A 23,850-nucleotide genomic window follows, 5' to 3' on the forward strand; every position below is an offset into this window, starting at 1 on the left:
AATCCTCTCAAAAACCTTTACAACTGTTCCATGCAGTCCTAACCTCCCATTCTCCCTAATTGGAGACCATTGAACTATTTTTCATTGGCCTTTATCGGACCTCAATGTGTGCACTGTGGATAGCTTGATTGCAGTCATGTGCGGTATAGTTTTTTAACTGGACAGCACACAAACAAAAGCTTTTCACTGTACCTTAGTGCAGGTGACAATAATAAACTAAACTAAGCTTTCTGTCTTGTCATCTCTAGCTTTGTCCACCTATTTGCCAATCAACCCCTTCAACTGTATCCACCTATCACAATGACCTACAATTGGTCTGAGACTAGCATGAAATAAATAGACACAAAATACTGGAGTGATTTAGTGGGTCAGGCAGCAACCCTGGATAAAAGGAATAGGTGATGTTTCATTCAGTCCCTTCAGACCTCTCAATCTGAAAAAGGGTTTCAACCCGAAAAGTCACCTATTACTTTTCTCCAGAGATGCAGCCTATCCCGCTGAGTTACTCCAGCATTTTGTGTCTATCTTCGGTGTATCTTGTGATCATCACTTCCGAAGAGTCCACCAGGGACTATACTGGAAGTTGACGAGAGTGCATCTGGTCTAGCGTGGGCTGTGCCGTCTGTGGGCCTGGATGGAGGTCTTGAAGGTTGCAGAGGTGGGCATGTCAACAGAGGATTGTGGGAGGGCATTCCAGAGGGAAATTGCTTTAGGGAAAAATAACTGGATGTATGGAGTAGATGTGTGTTGTTGAACTACAAGTTGCTTGTCGTGGCTTCTTCTGGATCTTGTTGTTTTCTCTTTGACGTATAAGTCAGCGTTGAGGTTGATGATCTTGTGAAGGGTAGTCAATCTGAGCATCTGGCGTCTGGTTTCAAGGGAGTCCCAATTTAAGTCGGTGAGCATTTTGGTTACACTGGATTGTCGTCTGAAGTCGCCGTACACAGACCGGGCTGCTCTGCGTTGAACATTTTGAAGAACATCTTTATTTTCCTTGGTACCGGGGTTCCAAGCAGCGGAGGCATACTCCAAGTGCGGTTGGACTATTGTTTGATACACATTTTTAATGACAGTTTTGGTGGAATTTTCTCTGGACGAAGTTGAGCATCTTCGTTGCTTTGTTTGCAGCATAATATGACTGCTCATCCCATTTCAGGTTGTTTTGTAAAAAGACACCGAGATATTTGTCTTCAGTGACTTCCTGTAAGGTTTCGCCAACCAGCATCTGCAGCTCCGTCCTGCACACTTGATTTATCACTTGCCAGGTTTTGTCTTGCTTCCCCTCTTTTCCAGCCTTGCCACCTCCTCCCCCCCCCCTCCCCAATCAATCTGAATAAGGGGCCTGATCCAAAATTATCCAATGTACAGATATGTGGTAGAGCATTTAGTGTAAAATATAACAAAGTCCAATGAAAGTCAGTTTAAAGGTCCCGAAGAAGGTAGATGGGAGGTTAGGACTTCTTGTTCATGTTCTTCAGAGATGCTGCCTCGCCTGCTGAGTTACTCCAGCACTTTATTGTGCTTTCATTGTAAGACAGCATCTGCGATTCCCCGTGTCTACGAGTTGCGATCGCTGGAGTTTGGCGCAAGCGTACAAACGACAGCCGTACTCCAGGTGGGCGGGGCCAAACCGGCGTGAAGGGGCGTGGACAGTGTGGGTCGGTGTACGCACGCGCGGCGGGAGAGTGCTCCGGTCGAGGTGGGAGTCGCGCGGGGTAAGTTGGTCTCGCGCCGCCACCGTTGGTAACCGTTGGCTCGGGCTGTGCATCGCCGCTCGTCGGTCTGTGAATGAATGTGAGGTGTTTTATGAAGGGAAGTGTGTGTTTTCAGCACTCGGTAGTTCGAATACAGAGAGCCGCAGGTCGGTGAGTCCACGGGCGGGGGGGGAAGCCTCTCGGGGTTGTCGTTGCCGCCGCGCCAGTCCGTTCTGTACGGTGCAGAGTAACCCGAAAAAAATACCACACGGCGTGCTGGAGAGTAACTCAGCGGTGAGCCATCGTCTCTGGAAAGCATAGCTGGGTGAAGTGTCTCCCGCTCTGAAGAAGGGCCCCGACACGAAACGCCACCTGTCCATGTTCTCCAAAGATGCTGCCCGAAACGCCAGCTATCCATGTTGTCCAGAGGTGTTGCCCGACCTGCTGAGTTACTCCCAACACTTCGTGCCTCCCCGGTGCGCGGCCACACCTGGGGGCTGGTTCCCGGCCACGTCAGTGGTCCTGCGCATTGCAGGTTGCTCCTGGCGAGCTGAAGTTCACAAGGAGCTCATTCATTCCCCATCTCTCAGCAGCCTGGCGCCGGTGTCTGGAAACCCCAGTCAGTTGCATCTCAGTTTTGTGGAGATCTTTGTTTAAAGAAACTCTCCAAGTGTTTATACTCAGGAAATCTAGATTTCGCAACATCGCTTGCGAAGGTGCACAAGGGACTCTTTGACCCACAGACCTCAATCGCAGAGAATAGGTGACAACGTGAGTAGGAAGGAACTGCAGTTGCTGTTTTAAACCGAAGATAGACACAAAATGCTGGAGTAACTCAGCAGGACAGGCAGCATCTCTGGATTGAAGGAATGGGTGAGGTTTTGGGTGAAGACCCTTCTTCAGACTGCATCTTCCACAATAATCCTCAACACCAACAATCCTCAACACCTGAAAGGATGTTTTTGTTCTCGGTCTCCTACTATACTCCCTATACACCCACGACCTTACGACCAAGTTTGGCTCTAACTCCCTCCCCAGAAGTTTGCAGATGACACCGATATGGTGGACTGGATCATGAACAATGACGAGATGGAATACAGGTTGGAGGTAGAGAACTTAATAACAGCGAATCAGGCCAACAATCTTTCGCTCAATATCAGCAAGATGAAGGAGCTAATTATCAACTTTAAGAGCTCAATAGCCACATTTGTGATCATGCCCCAATGAGCATCAATGATGCCAAAGTGGAATGGATGAGAGATTCAAGTTCCTTGGCATAGATATTACCAATGTTCTGACGTAGACCAACTGCACTGAAATAACAGCCAAGAAGGCACAATGCCACCACTTCCTCAGGAGACAGGAAATTTGGCATGTCACCAACGACTCTTTCAAACCTTTACAAATGCACAATAGAAAGCATATCATTGGGTTGCGTCACAGTCTGCTTTGGGAATGGTTCTGCTTATTTGGAGCATTGGGTGCAGTTATGGTTGCACCATTACAAAGGATGTGGAGGGTTGGGAAAGGGTGCAGAGAACATTAACCAGAATGATGCCTGGATTAGAGTGTATTAGCTGCAGAGAGAGATTGGACAGACAGATTATTTTCTCAGGAAAGCCAGAGGTTGTGGCGAGACACGATAAAAGTATATAAAATATTGAGAGGCATAGATAGGGAAGTCAGAATCTTTTTCCCAGAATGGAGAAATCAAATACTAGAGGTTGTAGCTTTAAGGTGAGAGGGACAAAGTTAAAGGAGATAGACACAAAAAGCTGGAGTAACTCAGCGGAACAGGCAGTGCGACTTGGGTGGGGGAGGGATAGAGAGAGAGGGAATGCCGGGGGTACCTGAAGTGAGAGAAATCAATATTCATACCACTGGGCTGTAAGCTACCCAAGCGAAATATGAGATGCTGTTTCTCCAATTTACATTTAGCCTCACTCTGACAATGGAGGAGACCTAGGACAGAAAGGTCTGTGTAGGAATGGGAAGGAGAATTAAAGTGTCCAGCAACCGGGAGATCAGGTAGGTTCAGGCGGGCAGAGCAGAGGTGTTCCACGAAACGATCGCCCATTTGGCGTGTGGTCTCACCGATGTATAAGAGTCCACAACTTGAACAACCGATACAGCAGAGGTTGGAGGAGGTGCAAGTGAACCTCTTCCTAACCTGAAAGGAATGTCGGGGTCCTTGGACAGTGTCGAGGGAGGAGGTATAGCGACAGGCGTTTTCTTCTTCTGCAGTTGCAGGGGAGGGGGTGGTTTGGGTGGGAAGGGATGAGTTAACCAGGGAAGGAACGGTGTCTGGAAAGTGAAAAGGGGTGGATACTGCTACGGTGTAAGCTATCCAAGTGAAATATGAGATGCTGTTCCTCCAATTTGCGCTGGGCCTCACTCTGACAATGGAGGATGCCCAGGACAGAAAGGTCAGATTGGGAATGGGAGGGTCAGTTAAAGTGCTGAGCAACTGGGAGATCAGGTAGGTTAAGGCAGACTAAGCGGAGGTGTTCAGCGAAACGATTGCCGAGCCTGCGCTTGATCTTGCCAATGTACAGGAGTTGACACCTGGAACAACGTATACCGTAGATGAGGTTGGAGGAGTTGCAAGTGAACCTCCGCCTCACCAGAAGAGACTGTCGGGGTCTTAGGATGGAGTCAAGGGGGGAGGTAAAGGGACAGGTGTTGCATCTCCTGCGGTTGCAGTAGAAAGTACCTGGGGAGGGGGTGGTTTGGATGGGAAGGGGCGAGTTGACCAGAGAGTTGTTGAGGGAATGGTCTCTGCGGAAATAATGAGTAGTGTTCCACTGGAGCCAAGTTGCTACAACATGCCACCTTTTGAATATCGACATTTCCATCAGCATGGTTGTGTTCATTTTTAAACATACCATTGAATTGCAAGGTCAGTGGGAAGGAATGTCATTGTCAGTCCATCACTATGTCACAATGACAAATGACTTGGTGTTGAAAAGATCCACGTCAGATAGATATTGTGCAAATCCAAATTGTCAATCCATTGTTTGAAGTACTTCCTTTAAGCAGTTAATGCTTTGCCCGTTGGACTTTTTTGATTATGAATATGGGCAATGTAAAGCATTATCTATGGACATTTTGAATTATTAAGAGAGTGTACAGAAGGCATATGGTGTGCTTGTTTAAGCATAAAACAAGCCTGTACGTAAAGTCTGGCTTGTAAAGTCAGTACATCAAGTTGCAGCGTTGTTTGCATTTGGAGTATGGTGTGCAGTTCTTGTTACCCCATTGCAGGAAGGATATGGAGAGTTTGGAGAGGGGGCAGAAGAGGTTTACCAGGATGCTGTGCGGATTAGAGGGTATTAGCTGTAAGAAGATGTTGGACAAACTGTATTGTTTTCTCTGGAGTGTTGGACCAGCCTCCGCATCCAACACATTATCCTCTGACATTTCCGTCACAGGTTCCCATCACTAATCACATCTCCCCATCTCTACCCCTTTCAATTGGATTTCATTTGGAAGGTTTCCTTTAGTTGCAGGTTTCCTACTTGCATTTACAATAGGGATCTCTTCCAAGGTGGCTTGATTACCTCAGTTCAAGCAGAAACTTTTGTTTGAAAGCTTCAAATTTGAAAGACATTTGGACAGGTACATGAATTGGAAATGTTTAAAGGCATATGGGCTAAATACGGCAGATGGGACTAGCAGGAGATGAGTCATCTTGATTAGCATGACGTGTTGGGCTGAAGCACCTGTTTCCATACTGTATGACTAAAACTACAAGGATATCCGTTTAAAAGTGACTGGATTTAATGACTATATTTAAGATTATTTAAACGATAAAATAGCATGCTGTTACTCACCAACCCTGCATGCTCCGTACAGCTGCGACACTGAATATCATGCTGAACCTGTGTTTCGAGCCACAAGGCAGCAGTTCTATGGGCTGTACACTGTATTACCTTTGTTTCTTAATGAAAAATAATTGGTAATTATGATTAAAATGGTTGTGCTATTGAATGAATTTTTTGTTATTGAAAACACTAACATTAGTAATTAATAAACATTAATCATTGATCTCTTCATTCATGTAGAAAATGGCATCGGAGACTATTCTGGTGACGGGTGGAGCTGGTTACATCGGTAGCCACTGTGTGATTGAGCTGGTAAAAGCAGGATATAATCCTGTTGTGATAGACAATTTCCATAATGCAATTCGAGGTAAAACTGGTTTTGTGTTTCTTTGTACGCTGCTTGTTTTCGTATTTGTGCAAATAGTCTCCTAATCCTCAGGACTGTATATTTTGTTTAATATGTTCGATGATCATGGCCCTGCATTTTTTAATCTCTGGTCTGTAATGAGCTAATTAATTTCATTTGGAAAATCAGTGTAATTGGACTTGGGGTGAGCAGAAGAAAATGTAGAGATAGATGTGAGTATAGTTGAATTTTCCACAATAGATTCCTAGTGATTGAAGGATCATTGACCTGAAACATTAACTCTATTTCTCATGTCACAGGTGCAACCTGACCTCCTATGTATTTACAACATTTTCGGTTTATATTTTAAAACTTCTGAGCAATCTTTTGAAAACCTTATTTGGCTAGGAGTCAAACTTTCTTTTTCATTATTCAGCCACATTGAGAGTTTTCCATAATGTTGCTGATTTGTGCCTTGTATGTGGTGAAATTGCTTTGGGTTGTTGAAAATTGAATTAGCATTGCAGGAAGGATACTAAGTCTCCAATCTGCTCTTGCAGCCAGTGTTTAAATGGATAGTCCATTTGCATTTAAGGTCAATGATGACTCCTCAGAATGTTATGAATGGGGAAATTTAGCAATAGTAATTCCATTAAATGCCCAGGGTAGTGGTTAGGCTCCCCCCTTGTCGGAGTCGGTAAATACCTCTTGCTTTAGTGAATTGAACACTTATTATGTTGGATGTGTCCACGTGAAAGCAAACACTAATTCATTGAAGTGTTGTGAATGGATTTGTGTAATCATCTGTGAGTATCTATACTTCCGAGTCAGTGATGAAAGGAAGGTCAGTGATGGAAGCAGCTGCTGAAATGCTAAGAAACTTGAATTTAGTTTAGTTTATTGTCACAGAGCAATGTCCTGGGTCTGAGATGATTAACCATAACCATCTTTCTTTGTGCATGGTGTTTTCATCTTGACGCCCGTTGACTTCAGTTTCACCAGGTTTCCTTATTGCTACATTTGATTAATTGCTAACGATGTTAAGTATAATTAACCTCCCCACACCTTTGGAACTGAGCACTGCTATTCACATTCTAATTAAGATTTTGATCGAGACTAGACTCAAGTTTTAGCAAATCCCAAAGTGGAAATTGGTAAAAGCAGGTTATGGGCAAGTCATTCTCATATATAGTACTGTTTATTACACTTCCTTCACTTTGTGAGCAACATGGTAAAAACTAGCTCAAAATCAGTGGAAAGGGATATTGTGAATCGTTGTCAAAGCACTATTAAACACTATTGAATTATATTAGTTGTTGAGGAGGATAAAGGACTGATAAAAAATTGGGGAGTAAGTAACCAGATCGGTTTCGTCATGTTACTGTTCCTGTGGAAAGTATTGGACTTTTTATTCGCTTTAAAGTTGATACATAAGTAGTGGTTGCTGTTGACATATTTGATTGAAACAGATATATATTGGTTTAGAATAAAGGAAAACAATTCCAGGGGAATAGGCATAGGCGCTATACTCATCTTAAGGTAGTGGTCCAATAGGATGTGTTGGAAAAGTGTGGTAGCGATTGTAAAATCTACTCTTTAATCAACATAGCATGAAGGGGGTAAAGGGTAGCCATTAAAGAATTCCAAAGGGTGGATTCATATGGAGGCAAAGACTTAAATACCTACTTTGCTCACTCTTTATTTTTGTAGATTCTATTAATGAACTGTTTAATACTAAAGTTGATATGGATTTGATTTTCGCTAAAGCCCTGTAAAATACTTTTTTTTACTCAAGCCTTTTTATTGTAAAGGACCAGACACCTCTTCCTTTCCTAACATCTCCTATACCTTCGTTTACTTTCGGTATGTCATGAATCAGCTCACCAAGATCTTTCTCCATATCAACTTTAACTATTTTCTCTCAATTTACAAAATAGAGATTTTCTATTCCTCTACCTATGTGAATACGCTCACATTTTGCACACTACACATCATCTGCCACTTTCTTGCTCACTTAATATTTCTATGTGCCTTTTCATAATCACAGTTCTTTTTGTGTTGTGAACAAACTTGGAAACATCAAGGAAGTAATGTTCTTTGAAGTACTTGACTAGTTATTAAAAGTGCTGGACCCATTAGAGTTTTGTGTATCTTTTCATTATAAAAGTAACAGAAAACTACTCAGAAAAACATGATGCAGTTTATAACATGTTTCATTGAATGCTTCCAAGTACTTTACACCCAATAAAGCTCCTTTGAAATGTAGTTACTGTTGTCATGTGCAAAATATCTGGCAAAAGTTATATACGGGAACACCTATGTGTAATGACCAGCTAATTTGTTTTGGTAACATTGGTCAAAGGGGAAATAACATCCTAAGATATTTTATGTTCACGAGGGAAGTCTGATGGGGCCTGTTTATTATCCTGAATGAAATATGTTCAATAGTACTGCAATGCCTCCATTTAATATGGGAATGGCAGCCTAGAAGGTACCCCTGCAGATTTAAACCTACTTACGGGTGCTATCTATGGAATTTTGCTGGAGATCTAATTGAAGGAGGAAGCGAATTAATGAGAGATATAGTAGGGCCCCAAGTGCTTTATTTTTTAATCACAGGTCTGTCTTCAGTATGATGTCATATTAGATCATTTTCATTAACTATTAAAAGTCGAACTATATTCAACACTTTCTGAAAGTTATGGCAGTGTGTCTGCAAGGGCACTATATGATGATTGATCCATCTTTTAAAAATTAAACAACATTTTCACAAACTGGACAACTATTTTTGGGATTAGCCATAATGTGGCCAAGACACAAGATGAATGTAATTGGCTCGTTTACCTGTTTATTTTTAATTCCAGGCAAAGATGGAGTTTCTGAAAGCATCCGGCGTGTGCGTGAGATTACAGGGACAGAGATAATCTTCAGAGAAATCAACCTGCTTGATGAAATTGCACTATGTAATCTCTTCAAAGAGGTACCGAGCTAAAAACAAATACCTATAATCATCTTGTCCAATCTTTATCAATGTATTTTGTGAAATCCAAGCAGTGGATTATGAAGTAATATTTCACATTGTGTGCTCCTTGGCCAAATATGGTCAGAAATTTGTACACAAAGAGATGTGTACAGTTTACCATCTTCTATGGACAGACCATGGTGATTTCACTTCTGCTTTCTATATTTATGGTATAATTGTGCCGGGGAAAACCCTCTATCTCAGGTTCAAAATCAAAACTTGTTCTGCTTAGTGTTGGACATAAATCATTCATTTATGATTAACACAATGGGGGCCATTTATAGTAATTTGTTGACTATGAAGAAGCTTTGTATCATCTTGAGGCTATGAATGGTGGTTTATAAATGGAAGGTAGCTCATTCACAAAGCATTTAGCAGTTACACCATTCTGAAAAGTCAGAAGGTCATGAATTGCAGCAATACATTTTCTGAATTGATGAAATATTTTCGCACTGAGAATGCACAATGAGTACCAGTGCTGTGCATTCTTTAGTCTTGCATTTGAATGCAGATTAACAATGCCCAGTAAAGTCCTGCCTATTCTCTCGGCTACCAAGGTCGTAACCCAAAAATGTGCTTGCGATTCAGTCATAACAGGTGCAAATACTGGACTGAAAATGCTTTATTTGTAAAGGCAAGTTGAAATAGTGGATGGATATTTCTTGTCCATTATGCTCCTATTCCCAATTAGATGTTTCTTGGAGGGCTTTCTGCTGAAGATTTCTCCAAATATTATTCTAACTCGACATAGTACATTTTTAGTGATTAGATTTGCCATTCTTATTATCCAGTACAGTTTCTCAGCTGTGATCCATTTTGCGGGTTTGAAGGCTGTCGGTGAATCTGTCCAGAATCCGCTTCTTTATTATAAGGTCAACCTGACAGGAACAATTAAACTACTGGAGGTGAGTGTATCTATTTGGGAAGAAAGATGTTTCCATTAGAGAAATACAAATCTAATGTTCAGAGCTGTGCTTTCATTGCCTGTTTATGAAGCAGTTGCCTGTTAATTTCAGTTTCAACAAGAAGCCTAGATTTTAAAGACACAAGGAACTGCAGATGCTGGAATCCACAGTAAAACACAAGTGCTAGATTAACTCAGCGAGCAAGGCAGCATCTGCAGAAGGAATGGATAGACGAGATTTCAAAACGTTGCCCATTCATTCTCTCCAAAGATGCTACCTGAGTCACTGAGGCCAGCATGTTGTGTTTCAGCCTAGATTTTGGGCACTGTTCAGTCCTTGCAACTATTTCCTGGATTCCATTGATCTTCATAAGATTCTGCTTGGTTTGAAGCCTTCTAATATTGATGATACTATCATTAGGTGACACTTGATACTTACATAATTGGTGGCATCTGATGCTTACATAATTATTCAGAACAAAATAAATTTCTTCATTCTAAAGTTTGTGAATTATGGAATTCTACGCCAGAGAATGCTGCAGAGGCCGATTCATTCGGTGTATTCAAGACTGTGATTTAATAGTTCAGCCATGATCCAATTGAATGGTGACATAGGCATAAGGATCCAAATGACCATTGCCTTTCATTTCTTAGAATGTTAGAATTCAAAAGCAAAGTAATGCAGATGCTGGATGTCTGAAATAAAAACAGAAACCTCTGGAAACATCTTAGCAAGATGCTCTTGTGGAAAAAGAAACAGTTAACATAAAAATGAAACTGATTTGCTGCTGTAGATTAAGAGGCAGAGAGTGCAAAGGGATATATACAACAATATATCCAGCAAATCCTTCTTCTCGATGCAGATGTGGCCCAGAATATCAACAAATCCCTCCCCTAACTCTCCAGCCTCCATGTCCTTCATGGAGGCTAAAGACTGGTAAATGAGAAAGGGTTTGTGTGCAGAAGAAAACAAAGTCTGAAATGCCAAAAGATGGTGGTGGAATAAACATAAAAATGCTGGAATTAAGATGTAATATGTGAATGACTGGTTATCTGAAATTGTTGAATTCGGTCTTGACTCCAGAAAGTGGCAATATGCCAGGACTCAGGTGGGTGCTATTCCTTGAGTTTTGCTGGAATAAAGCAGAAAGTCAAGGACAGATGTGGGAGTGGAATGAAAATTAGAGTGGCAAGTAACTGATATCTGTTGTAAAATTGAATGGAGAAATTCTGCAGACACCTAATCCCCATTTTGTCTCCCCACTATAGAGGGATCACAAAGGGAAAATTGACATATATTAAATTGGAAGAAGTTCAGTAAATTGCTGTTTCACCTGGAAGGAGTTCATGGGTTTTTAGACAACGAGAAAGGACTAGGTTAAGAGAGCCTGCTCCTATGTTCCAAGAGCTATAGAAACCTCTGTGGTATATTTGAACAATGGTCCTTGTTGAAAGTATTGTTTCATTAATTTATTTGTCTAAGTGGGGAATAGCGATTGTACGTGAACTCAAACCTGTTCTAACCCAGACTTCATATATAGGCGCTCTTAAATTAAAGTCACTAGATACTGAAGGATATCCAGCTGATTATCATATTCTATCCCACCCAAGGCTAAGTGATTTAAGTCAACTTAACCACCACCATGCTAGTTAGGCAAGATCTGTTATCAATTTGTGAGACTGCTCAAATATGAAGGCAAAGCAGAGCATTTAAAAACACATTATTACCAAGTTCACCACTACACTATATAATACCAGAAGGATACTCTTTAATAATGAAGTTTTATTCAATTAAAATTAAAAAAACAGATGTTAGTTATAAATGTGCAACATATTTTGCATTAAAATATCACGTCAGGTCTTGACATTATGTATTTGACCAGCATCACGTTCATACTTTCAGATGATAATTTTTTTTTAAAGTTAAATATTTTGGTGATTTTTAAATCTCATAACTGTAGGCAGGATTTAAATCTATATATTACGAAAACTCTCATCTCGTTTGCTCGGGTTGTTTGTTCCCTCGAATGGTTCGTATGTTTATGCCTTATTTTTGTGCCCCATCACACGATAGCGCAACAATTTTAGGCCCACCATTCTCACCATTGCCCTGGGGTCTGTAGTACCCAAGTATCATTTAAATTGGTCTTATATTTTTAAAGTTATAGACATTTTAAAGTTTAAAAATTACCTTTTCAACTTACCCTGGCCGTCTTCAGCGTTCAATGTCACAGTGGGACCCGCCTGAGTGACAGGAGGGGGGAGGGGACACGATGGCCGCCGGGGGCAGGACCCACCAGAGTGATGGGAGTGGGGGCCAATGACGGAGGGTGGCTGCTGAGCAGGTGAGCTGCCGCTAACTTTGTTAATGCGCTCCCTCCCCCCCCCCCCGCCGGCAGATCCGGTGCCTGTCCCGGCGTGCCCCGCGCCTGATCTTCCTCCCGTGGTGTAGTGCGGCGGCAGAGGGTGCAACAAGAGGGTCGCCACTGTTCGCAGCCCTTCGCTGTGGAGCTGCAGGAGAGGCTTCAGGTTCACGGCTTGCTCTGGGTGCGGCACGAGGCCGAGGCGAGTACCTCCCTCTCCCCTTCCCTATCCCCCCTCGCCCACCCACGGCCCTGGGGGACACTCTCCGCTTTTCAACGGGTCCACAGATCGTCAGTCGGGGGAGGCTTGCCGGGCCCGCAGGTTCGTCAGTTGGGGGTGGGTTACCAGGCTCGCAGGATCGCCAGTTGTGGGAGGGTTGCTGAGCCCGCAGGAGAGATTTGGACCCAACGGGTCCACGTCAGTCTAGTCTTTCATAAAAATGTAGGTGAGTGTCAAGTGTGTTCTAAGATTAAAATTGTTTTGCTGTATTTCAAAACATTGTACTTATAAAAAAAACTAGACCAAGTGGACCCATTGAGCCCAAACCTCTCCTGCTTTGGTCCAGCACCCTCTCCTCCCCAATCCCCCCCACTCACTCACTCCTCCCATTTACCCACTCCATCCCCCCTGAAGCCCCCTTATCCCCCCCACTCACTCCATCCCCCCCTTCCCCCCCCACACTCACCCCTGCGGGCCTCTCCTGGGGCAACCCTCCCCCAACTGATGATCCTGCGGGCCGGCAGCCCTCCCTAACTGACAAAGCCCATTATCGGGCGGGGAATGTCCTCCAGAGCCGTGGGTGGGCGAGGGGGGACAGGAAAGGGGAAAGGAAGCCACTGGCCTCGGCCCTGTGCTGCCAGCGCTGCAGCCAGAGCGAGCTATGGACCCCAAGCCTCTCCTGCAGCACGGCGGCGACGGCCATCTGGTTGGACCCTCTGCCGCCGCTCTGCACCACGGGAGGAAGGTCAGGTGCAGGGCACGCTGGGACGGGCACCGGGCCTACCGGCGGGGGGGGGGGTGGGTGGGGAGAGCGCATGTATTAAAGTCAGCAGCAGCTCGTCGGCTCGGAACCCCCCCCCCCCATTGGCCGCCACCCCGTCACTCTGGCGGTCCCGCCCCCGGCGGTCATCGTGGCCCCCCCTCCCTCATTGACCATCACTCCCGTCACTCGGGCGGGTCCCATTGTGACGTGAACGCTGAACGATGCAAGGTAAGTGGGAAAGTGAATTTTTAAACTTAAAAATGTCAATAACTTAAAATATAAGACCAATTTGAATGAAACTTTCCCCAGGACAATGGTGAGTAAGATGGGCCTAAAATTGTCGCGTTATCGCGTACCGCACAAAGAATACGGGACAAACATACGGGACAAACAAAAACAAACGGGGGAACAAACTTACAGGAAGTGGGGAACAAACATGATGAGAGTTTTAGTAATATATATATATAGATTTCAGTGCAGATACTGTGTGAATCTTCTGTTCAATTTGACATGTCTGTTGCAATTATTATTACAAATGGGGAAAAAACAAAAAGCTTTAGAGTGAAATTTGTTTACTTGTTTAAGAAAACATTTTGAGTTTGTGTTTTATTTTGGAATTTTAGACCATGAAAGAACATGGTGTCAAAGACATTGTATTCAGCAGTTCAGCAACTGTATATGGTGATCCTGCATACCTACCTATAGATGAGGCACATCCTGTTGGCAGTTGCACTAATGCTTATGGAAAATCAAAATACTTTATAGAAGAAATGATCCGGGATGTCTGCTCTGCAGAAAAGGTGATTTTTACCATTCTAAAAATGTATCTGTGAAAGCATCTGTTATGCTCTACATGCATCTGAAACATCAGGGCAGGTTGTCTGTTGCAGCATCAGCATTTCTATTGGGAATTACTCCTGTGTAACATGGAAATCCTGGAGTGCAATGTTTGTAGTGTCAAGTACTGTATTGTCTGTGTTCCCGGTGGCACCTTTGCTACTACACAGAACTCTCCATAAAGCTGTGAAGAGACCTAGATCTCTGCTCTGCTACCTCAGGTGCTGTTTTCCCCCTGCCTGCCGAAGTTGGTGAAACAACACTTCTCTGATTATGGGTGGATGGATTTATTGGCTCCTGAGAGAGGGGGTGGGGAGGTGGTGGATGAGAAATGCGGTTGATGTGAGCAAGCCATGTGGTGAGCTGTAAGGAAGGTAACCAGCCTTGGGGTGTGCAGATTCACTCTTGCAGAGTTCAACAATTCAGCCTCAGGAAAGGGAAAGTGGAGGAGAATACAGTTAAAATGAAATGTAGCTCCTCATGAACGGTATTGAGTGGGAATTAACATTTGTATTGGTCTTTGCAGTTGTGGTCCCTGGGCTTCGCTAGCCAGTCTGTTAGCATTTTCAAGGCATTCAGATAGTTACTTTGATAGGAAAGGAGTAGAGGAGTATGGGCCTAATGTGGTCAAATATTGTTATCATGGCCAGCATGGACGAGTTGGGCTGAATGGCCTGTTTCTGTGCTAGACAATTTAATGACTCTATATTGAACATGTTTAACAACGAGAGCCAAACGTTAGAAGATTAATCTCCTTATTAATTATTTCCATTGGTTTTCTCTCTCCTTTTTAAAGATTAAGTTGTGTAAACCATTCTTTAAGTGAGGTTTATGTTTTTATTTACCTGTTGGATCAATTAGGGTCTGTTAAAAGCAAGAAAGATTGAATCTGTAGCAACCAAGAAAAAGCATGGTAGTTTCCCCAGGAAAGATTGTGATGAGTTCCACAATTGCATCTATGGTGAGGATGTGTAGGAAAGAACTGCAGTTGCTTGTTTAAATCGATGGTAGCCACAAAATGCTGGAGTAACTCAGCAGGACAGGTAGCATCTCTGGAGAGAAGGAATGGGTGACGTTTCGGGTCGATACCCTTCTTCAGACTGATGTCAGGGGAGTGGTCGGGACAGCGATAGAATGTAGTCGGAGACTGTAAGACTGGTGGGAGAACTGGGAAGAGGGAGGGGATGGAGAAAGAGGAAAAGCAAGGGCTGTTTGAAGTTAGGGGAGTCAATGTTCATACCGCTGTGGTATGCTACTCAAGCAAAATAAGAGGTGCTGTTCCTCCAATTTGCGCTGGGCCTCACTCTGACAATGGAGCAGTCCCAGGTCAGATTGGGAATGAGAGGGGCAGTTAAAGTGCTGAGCAACCGGGAGATCAGGTAGGTTAAAGCAGACTGAGTGGAGGTGTTCAGCGAAATGATCGCCGAGCTTGCGCTTGGTCTCACCGATGTACAGGAGTTGACACCTGGAACAGCGGATAGAGTAGATGAGGTGGGAGGAGGTGCAAGTGAACCTCTGCCTCACCTGAAAAGACTGTCTGGGTCCTTGGATGGAGTCAAGGGGGGAGGTAAATGGACTGGTGTTGCATCTCCTGCGGTTGCAGGGGAAAGTACCTGGGGAGGGGGTGGTTTGGGTGAGAAGGGACGAGTTGACCAGGGAGCTGCGGAGGGAACGTTCTCTGCGGAAAGCAGAAAGGGAAGATGTGACTAGTAGTGGGATCCGTTGGAGGGGGCAAAAATGTTGGAGGATTATATGCTGTATGTGATGGCTGATGGGGTGGAAGGTGAGGACAAGGGGGACATTGTCCTTGTTTTACGAATGGGGGGATTGGGAGCAAGAGTGGAGTTGCGGGTTATCAAGGAGACCCTAGTGAGAGCCTCGTCTATAATGGAAGGGAACCCCTGTTTCCTAAAGAATGAGGACATATCTGGTATGGAAAACCTCATCCTGGGCACAGATGTGGCGTAGACGGAGGAATTGGGAGTAGGGGATAGAGTCTTTACAGGAAGCAGTGTGGGAAGAAGTGTAGTTTAGATAGTCACGGAGTCCCATTTCTTGGCATCCCATTTGAGGCCTACCATTCCTATTTACTGTGAAATAGCTGTTTATAATTGGGTATTGTTTGTCTTTGTGTTAATTTGTGCTAAAGCAGAAAGTGAAAGTAGGTTCCATTTTAGAAAAGTCGGAAACAAATATTGTGTTTTAAGAAATTAGTTTTTCACTTTGCACATAGTTTACAAGTAACTACAAAATGTGGTTTATAAAGATGTTTGATAAAATGTTATTTATTCAGGATTGGAATGCAATTTTACTTCGATATTTCAATCCTATTGGGGCACATGAATCAGGAAAAATAGGTGAAGATCCTCAGGGTATTCCCAACAATCTGATGCCATATGTTGCACAGGTGGGTAAAGGTTTTTTTAATACAGTAAATAATGTTTTAACCCTCAAACTGAAAGAAAGCTTATTAATTATGACTTTCTAATTATAATTAGACGTATAATTCTAATCTTTACTTATCATTAGCAAAATAATTTCTTAAAATTGAGTGTTTTATATTTTTTGGGGGTTGGAAATTTGTAATCATGAGTTTGTCACCCAAACCGGCTCTCCCAATGTTTGGATATACATCCCTGAATTTTGTGCCTTCGGTACTAGAATTCTTAACCATGTTATTTTATTGACTGCTTTAAACCATTTGTCTTCATGTATCTTTCATTTACGGTGTGGATTTTGTTTCCCCCTAATTATTTTCCTATGACATGCCTTTATACATTGCTGCATACATATTTACAAGTAGTGGTTAATTTTGTTCTGAAGATGAATAAAGGTGCAAATCATTATTATTGCATTTATACTTAAGCATTGAACCAGAATAATAGATTGATGTAAAAAATGATATTGCCACTTTATGCTGTGTAACCAGTACGGCAATAACTAAACTATATATGTCTCTGGGCTCTTTGATCTAGCTCCATGGGCACACGGGTGATGTGGTCATACGTATTTAAGACCCAAAGCAATTTTATTTATTGACATCACCAAGATTTCGATCATAGATCTTTCAAAAATCTTGCATGGGTCAGAAAAGCAATATTTTCAAGAAGATAAATTGGGATTTTTTTTAATGCATAAAATCAAAGGTAACTGTACAAGCTGCAGTTGAGAGCAGTTTTGGATGGTCTAGTAAATGAATACTAACGGCATGAATCTGGAAGAGTGTTCTTAATGGATGTTTCTGGTTTTGAATGGCAGGCATGAAAATGGATGTTTCTCACTGAAATAGAAAATGTTAAGAGGATTCTTCAAAGGATTGTTCCCATTATTTGGTTAATTGCAAGGTCATATATCTTTGGCAGTAAAATATTCCATGTTTCTCTGTAAACCCTCCCCCTCTCAAAGTTATGGTTTGCCTTACCACAAAGTGACTTTTGAGCTACAGACTACAACATTTTTTCCAAGGACAATTGGATAAGCATTTTAAGTAGAACTAGACCAAGTGGACTCGTTGGGCCCAAACCTCTCCTGCATTGGTGCACCACCCTCTCCTCCTCCCTCCCCTTCCCCTCCCCTCCCCCACACTCCATCGCCCTCAACCGCCCTTATCCTCCCCCCTCCTTCCCTAGGAGATAGATTTAAACTTTAAAATGTGAATAACTTTTAAAATATAACACCGATTTCAATGAAACTACTTCCATTAGCACCAAATGGATGACGGTGAATAAGGTGGGCCTAAAATTGTCTCGCTATCGTCTACTGTTTTGGTTGTAGTTCAGGAACAAATAAACAAACAAACGAGAGTTTTAGTATATAGATGTAAACATAAATGGAGCAAAATGCGGAACTGAGATTTGTAGATAGCTCTAGTTAGAATTCACACTGAATGTCTTCTGAGTTATGATTTTTATAACCTGCTGGAAGTCTGCAAATGAAATGTTCTTATTTTTGATGTTCAAAAATGTAGAAAAGCACTAAATACCCATTATAATCTTTCATTGTATTCCTGTTCCACGTTCCATCAAAAAAGATCAGCTCGAGTCGTTGATACCGTTCCCTGTATTTCTTTCAAAGTTATCTTGTGAAATTGAAGTATTTTGTGCCTCTAAATGAACTAAATTCACAATGTGATTCATGAACCAAAGAAATATCTTTGGTTAGGTCCTGCACCACCTCTTCTGCCAGGAGGGCAATAATGTTAATTAAAGACACCAAGTGCTGGAGTAACTCAACGGGTCAGACAGCATGTCTAGAGAACATAGAGAGGTGGCATTTTGGGTTGGGTCCCTGTTTTCAGTGTATATAACTAGTGAAATATCTGTAGCTAGTTTTGTCTTGAATCAATAAGGGGTCAGATCCTATTCAGTCTTGCTTCATGACAACTACTTTTGTTTCACTCCAGCACATTTGATGACTTGTGTAGAATTTGATTTGGCACTCATAGATCGGCTTTAATTTAAGTAGGAAAAGCTAAAGTTTCAGTCGTAACTATTACATTTCTTATTTCTAAATGATTGACTTCCTTCATAGGTTGCTATTGGACGTCGAGAGTACCTGAGTATTTTTGGGAATGACTATGACACATGTGATGGCACAGGTGAGATCTGGTAGACTATTGCTCAGTTATTTGCTAGTCAGAATTGAAGCAGATTATGAATCAGCCATCAGCCATGATGTATGATATTGGGCTCATGTTACCAAGGAGGTTTCTTATCCTGATTCCTATGAAATTTGACATTGACTAAATCTGTCTATCAAAACATATTGATACAAGAAATCGCAGATGCTGGAATCTTGAGCATAAATACAGGAATACAGAGCTTTATTTGTCATTCGGTACCGAGGTACCGAACGAAATTACATTGCAGTCATACACAAAAAAAAAAGAACACAAGACACATGACCCCAACACAAACGTCCATCACAGTGACTCCAAACACCCCTTCACTGTGATGGAGGCAACAAAACTTCCACTCTCTTCCCCACGCCCATGGACAGACAGCTCGTCCCCGACCGACCCGCACAGTCCCCGCAAGGGGATGGAAGTCCCCGTGGCCGAGCCGGGCGGTGGAAGGCCCCGCGGCCGTACCGTGCGCTGCTAAGTCCCGCGGCCGAGCCACACCGGGCGATGGAAGGCCCCGCGGCCGAGCCGCACCGAGCACTGTTAAGTCCAGCGGCCGAGCCGCACCGGGCGATGTTAGGTCCCGCGGCCGAGCCGCACCAGCGATGTAAAGTCCCACGGCCGAGCCGCGCCGGGCGATGGAAGGCCCCGCGGCCGAGCCGCGCCTGACGCTGAACCGTCCCGCGGCCGCGCCGGGCGATGTTAAGTCCCGCGGCCGAACCGCACCAGCGATGTAAAGTCCCGCGGCCGAGCCGCACCGGGCGATGTTAGGTCCTGCGGCCGAGCCGCACCAGCGGTGTAAAGTCCAGCGGCCGAGCCGCACCGGGCGATGGAAGGCCCCGCGGGCGATGGAAGGCCCGCGGCCGAGCCGCGCCGTGAGGAAGAGACCTAAAAAGGAAAGGTTTCCCCCACCACCCCCCACCCCACCCCACTGGAGAAACTCAGTGGATCAGGCAGTATCTATGGAGAAATAAACAGGTAGCATTTTAGGTTATCTCAATACTCTGAATAATGATCCTGACCCGAAATGTTCTCTGACCCATCCCTCCATGATGCTGCCTGACCTACTGCGTTCCTCCATCAATTTGTTTCTTATCTAAACTGTTGTAACCACAACAAATGTTAAAGACCGTGAGTAACACAAATGCATTTATTTTGATTTTGAATTTCAATTCTGTCATTTATATTTACTATGAAATGGCCATTTAGAATTCTGCATTGTCTTTGTGTTAGTTCGTTCCTCTCATTTTTACAGGAGTTAGAAACAAACAGGGGCAGGAAAAATTGACAGAATTAAAAATATTTATAACATTTCACTACAAGGAGGATTGACTTTGAATGCAAGTACTTTTCTTGCATTTGGTACCTCCAGTGTTTTGTTTATTGGCAGGAGTTTCAGGATCACAATTGTGCTTGTTTAGTTCTGTTTTCTAATCATTTGGTAAATGAGGAAATGTTGGTCTTGTGACCAGGAAATCTTGAGCCAGCATATTTGATGACGAGCAGTTATGTATGTAGCAGTCATTGCTTGCATGGAGATGGTTTATTTGGTAAGATTAGATAGTGTACTTGACCAAAGACAAATTCATGAATGTAAATAGAGTAAGCTATAAAAGGGTTTGGTCTTCTGATATTTGTAGTCAGACACATAACACTCAAAAGTGAACCAATGAGTGTGCAAAAAAAAAGGTTAAACTGTCATTAGAAAACTGCAGTTTTTAGTGAAAAGTTGTTCAAGCTGTACATTGTAGAAATTGTGGTTAATTTGAAGAATGAATACTGGCTGAGTGCTCAGAGGAGGAACTAGGGTAAGATTTCCTGGTGTTAGACTGAACTGGAAAACAGTTAGCGTAAATGCCCAGATTTTGTGTTGTGACTCTGTGTTTTACTTTGCTGATAAATACTATGCACTCTCGGTTTCATTTTTTTCTGCACATTTGAATACAACTGCAGTGTCAGAAACAGTGGTATTTTTGTTCCAGGGCCAATTTTGTGAATTATACTTGGAAAATTAGCAATAAAAATCAAGTAATACCCACTGCACCCTGGCGTGCACCTATTGTTCCCACTACCCCATGTCATCCTGCTCTTCTCCCTTCCTTCATGCTGTAATCTCCCATTTCCAAGTCCCTCATTTCCTAGTCCTATTCCACATAAATGCCTCTGGCTTTACATTTTACTACTCCCCTTATCTGACACACTTGTCTGCTTTTTCCCTCGAGCCTTGTCACTTACTCCACACACCTGTCAATCAAACTCTACTCATCTGTATCCACCAATCACTTCAGGCTTTGTCTCGCCCTCACTTGTCTTTTCAGCTTTCTACCCCCTACCATAATCACTGAAGAAGGGACCTGACCTAAAACGTCACCTGTCCATTCCCTCCACAGATGCTGTCTAACCTGCTGAGTTCCTTCTGCACTTTGTGTTTTGTGAAAAATGAACAACCTAACAACCTGTTGTTTTGGATCTGAATCTGTATAATTTCAGGCAAATAAGTGCTTTGTCTTGCCGTTTAGGTGTCAGGGATTACATTCATGTTGTGGATCTTGCAAAGGGACATATTTCTGCATTGAAGAAACTTAAAGAGAAATGCAACTGCAAGGTTTGTTATTGAAAGCTGCACCCTGAGCAGTTTAACTCTGTTTTCTCTTGGACTGTTGGACAATTTCTGCAGCAGCCTTTCACATTCTACATCTTTCTCACTTCCTTCTGCTCTGCTTTAGACTTAGTTTTTACTCATTTGCACTCACAATAACTAACTTTCTAATTCCGCACAGGTATACAATCTTGGTACTGGAACCGGTTATTCGGTTCTACAGATGGTGAAAGCAATGGAAAAAGCTTCTGGGAAAGAGGTATTTACCACATTAAAGATATCTGAGAAACATTAAAGCTTCTGTAGTGTCACCTCTCATCTTGGCTGAAAGTAAAATTAATTGATCAGCATGTGAATTATTGATAGGAAGATTTTGTTTGCCAATCTTTTGCAGATTAAATATCAGATAGTTCCACGGAGAGGAGGAGATATTGCTTCCTGTTATGCCAATCCAGCCCTCGCAGAGAAGGAACTTGGATGGAAGGCAGAGTTTGGAATTGATAAGATGTGTAAGTATTCAGTGTAATAAAATCTTGGAAGATTACTGTGACTTTATATATTTTATAAATATAAATTTATAAATTGAAAAAGCATTTAATATTATTTAATCTGGCTTTTAGCTGACCATTATTGTTCTAGTTTCACTGTTGTAAATTTATTTAATGTCTGAACAATTACTGTGCTGGGGCTAGGTACTACACAGATCTCAAAACCAACGTTCTTTTTATTTTAGGCCAAGATTTGTGGAATTGGCAAACCCAGAATCCTTGTGGTTTCAGCAAAAAAAGAAGCACCTGATGCAAAATCCAACAATTGTTTGTAACAAAAGAGAATTTTAAAACTTTTAATGAAGGTCTTTTTGTAGTAGTAGTCCGGTGAACAGATCAGCCGTGATGAATTACAGATTCAAAACTCTGAAATTCCTGTTTGTAAACTGAAGGTGGAGTGGGATAAAAGTAGTTGTATAGAGCTAGTACTCTGTACCTTTTAAGGATGACATAAAAGGAAAACAAATTCAGAGCACAGAATGTTCAATGTAGAGAATTTTTAAATTTACCATAATACCTCATGTTGATATAAACTCTGCCAGGCAGTTAAAGTGCAATGAAATTAAGTATCTGATTTGTTTTGTCACGGTATGCTTTGTGCTTTCCAGTTTTTGAATAATGTAGAACATGATTAAATCTTTAGTCTTGTAATTCTAAGGTCTCATTGAATTATATGAAAACTACTAAAGAATTGTATACAGCACATGGTGTGGGGACAGCTGCTTCAAGGTGCTTTTTAAGCGTTTGTACTTTAGAACAACTCCTTAGCAATAATATCATTTTACAATAAACTAAATGTAAAATCAAACACCCCATTGATACCTTTTACTTTAAAATATTTTGATGGCAAACAATCTTGCACAAACGTTGCTTTGTTGTAAGAGTGCACAGCTCGTGGCTTAGAAAGTTATAGATCAAATTCCATCTGAAACACATGCAAAAAAAGTGCAGATGCACATGATAAATGAAGCAATAAAGGTGTTATGAGAAGAATTGATCAACTTCATTATATGTTGCCATTGAACAAATCCAAATCGTTTCATTTTATCACAGTACTAAAGAATGGCAGTATATTTGTTGAACTTGCTACTCACTGCTCTGACTAATGAAATTGGAGGAAATCGAAGACCTGTGGCAAGATTATCAACTTGACCCCCAGATTTTCAGGGTATTTGCATCCTTAGCAAGTCAGTGCTGAACTCCAAGACAAGTGGAATGTATTCCATCACCTCTGGACTTGTGCTTTGTAGATGGTGGAAAAACCTGAGAGCAAGGAGATGTTACTTCCTGCAGGATACTCTGCTCTTGTAACCATAGTACATGTGGCTGGTCCACATGAGTTTCTGGTCAACCATTCCTGTCTCTCGTGATTGTTGAAAGATCACTACTGATGCCTCCACAATCTTTAAAGCTACCTCTTTAAGAACCCTGGATTGTAGTCCACATGGTCAAGTTGACATCCAACTTCAGACCGTTCAGCTTCCCAAGCACCACCTCCTTTGTAATAGCAACTCCACTAACTTCTGCCCCATGCACATTGCTGTGAAGACTGATGCAAAAAGCTTATTCATCTGCCATTTCTTTATTCCCCATTGCTACTTTTCCAGCAGTCCAGTGTCCACTCCTGCCTCTCTTTTACTCTATATATCTGAAGAAACTTTTAGTATCCTTTTATATTACTGGCTAGCGTACCTTCATATTTCATCTTTTCTCTCTGTATTGCCTTTTTAGTTGCCTTCCCAATCCTCCCACTAATCTTTGCAATATTACATACTTCTCTTTCACTGTTATGCTGTTGTTGGCTTCCTTTGTCAGGCATTCTCCCTGTAGAATTTTTCCTCTTTGGGATGAAAAGATCCTGAGTCTTCTGAATGACTCCCAGAAACTGCTGCCATTGCTGCTCTACAGTCATTACTACTAGGGTCCCCTTCCAATCAACCCCTTAGCTACCTTCCCCCCACATCAATATTCAGAAAGCTCGCTCACATCCAGGACAAGGGAGGCAGCTTGATTGGAAACTCATCCACTATATATTCACTTCCTCTGGGACAAGCATGTTTGTTGACTGCAAACCTTTCACTTTTACCACTAAAAAAGAACACATGGGCA

At 42.5% G+C, this 23,850-nt stretch overlaps 1 protein-coding gene across 1 annotated transcript; it reads left to right on the forward strand.

The window, feature by feature from the left end:
• Window positions 1-1,788: 1,788 nt before the first annotated feature.
• LOC144606587 (UDP-glucose 4-epimerase-like) lies at window positions 1,789-22,792 on the forward strand. The gene is given in 12 exon segments (XM_078422833.1): window positions 1,789-1,816; window positions 1,819-1,865; window positions 5,759-5,885; window positions 8,729-8,844; window positions 9,678-9,791; window positions 13,760-13,936; window positions 16,267-16,380; window positions 18,504-18,570; window positions 21,114-21,199; window positions 21,375-21,452; window positions 21,588-21,702; window positions 21,927-22,792. Coding segments are annotated over 12 exon segments (1,134 nt in total). The 3' UTR covers window positions 21,992-22,792.
• The last annotated feature ends 1,058 nt before the right edge of the window (window positions 22,793-23,850 follow it).

Source organism: Rhinoraja longicauda, chromosome 27 (genome assembly GCF_053455715.1).
Source record: "Rhinoraja longicauda isolate Sanriku21f chromosome 27, sRhiLon1.1, whole genome shotgun sequence".
Classification (NCBI taxonomy): Eukaryota; Metazoa; Chordata; class Chondrichthyes; order Rajiformes; family Arhynchobatidae; genus Rhinoraja; species Rhinoraja longicauda.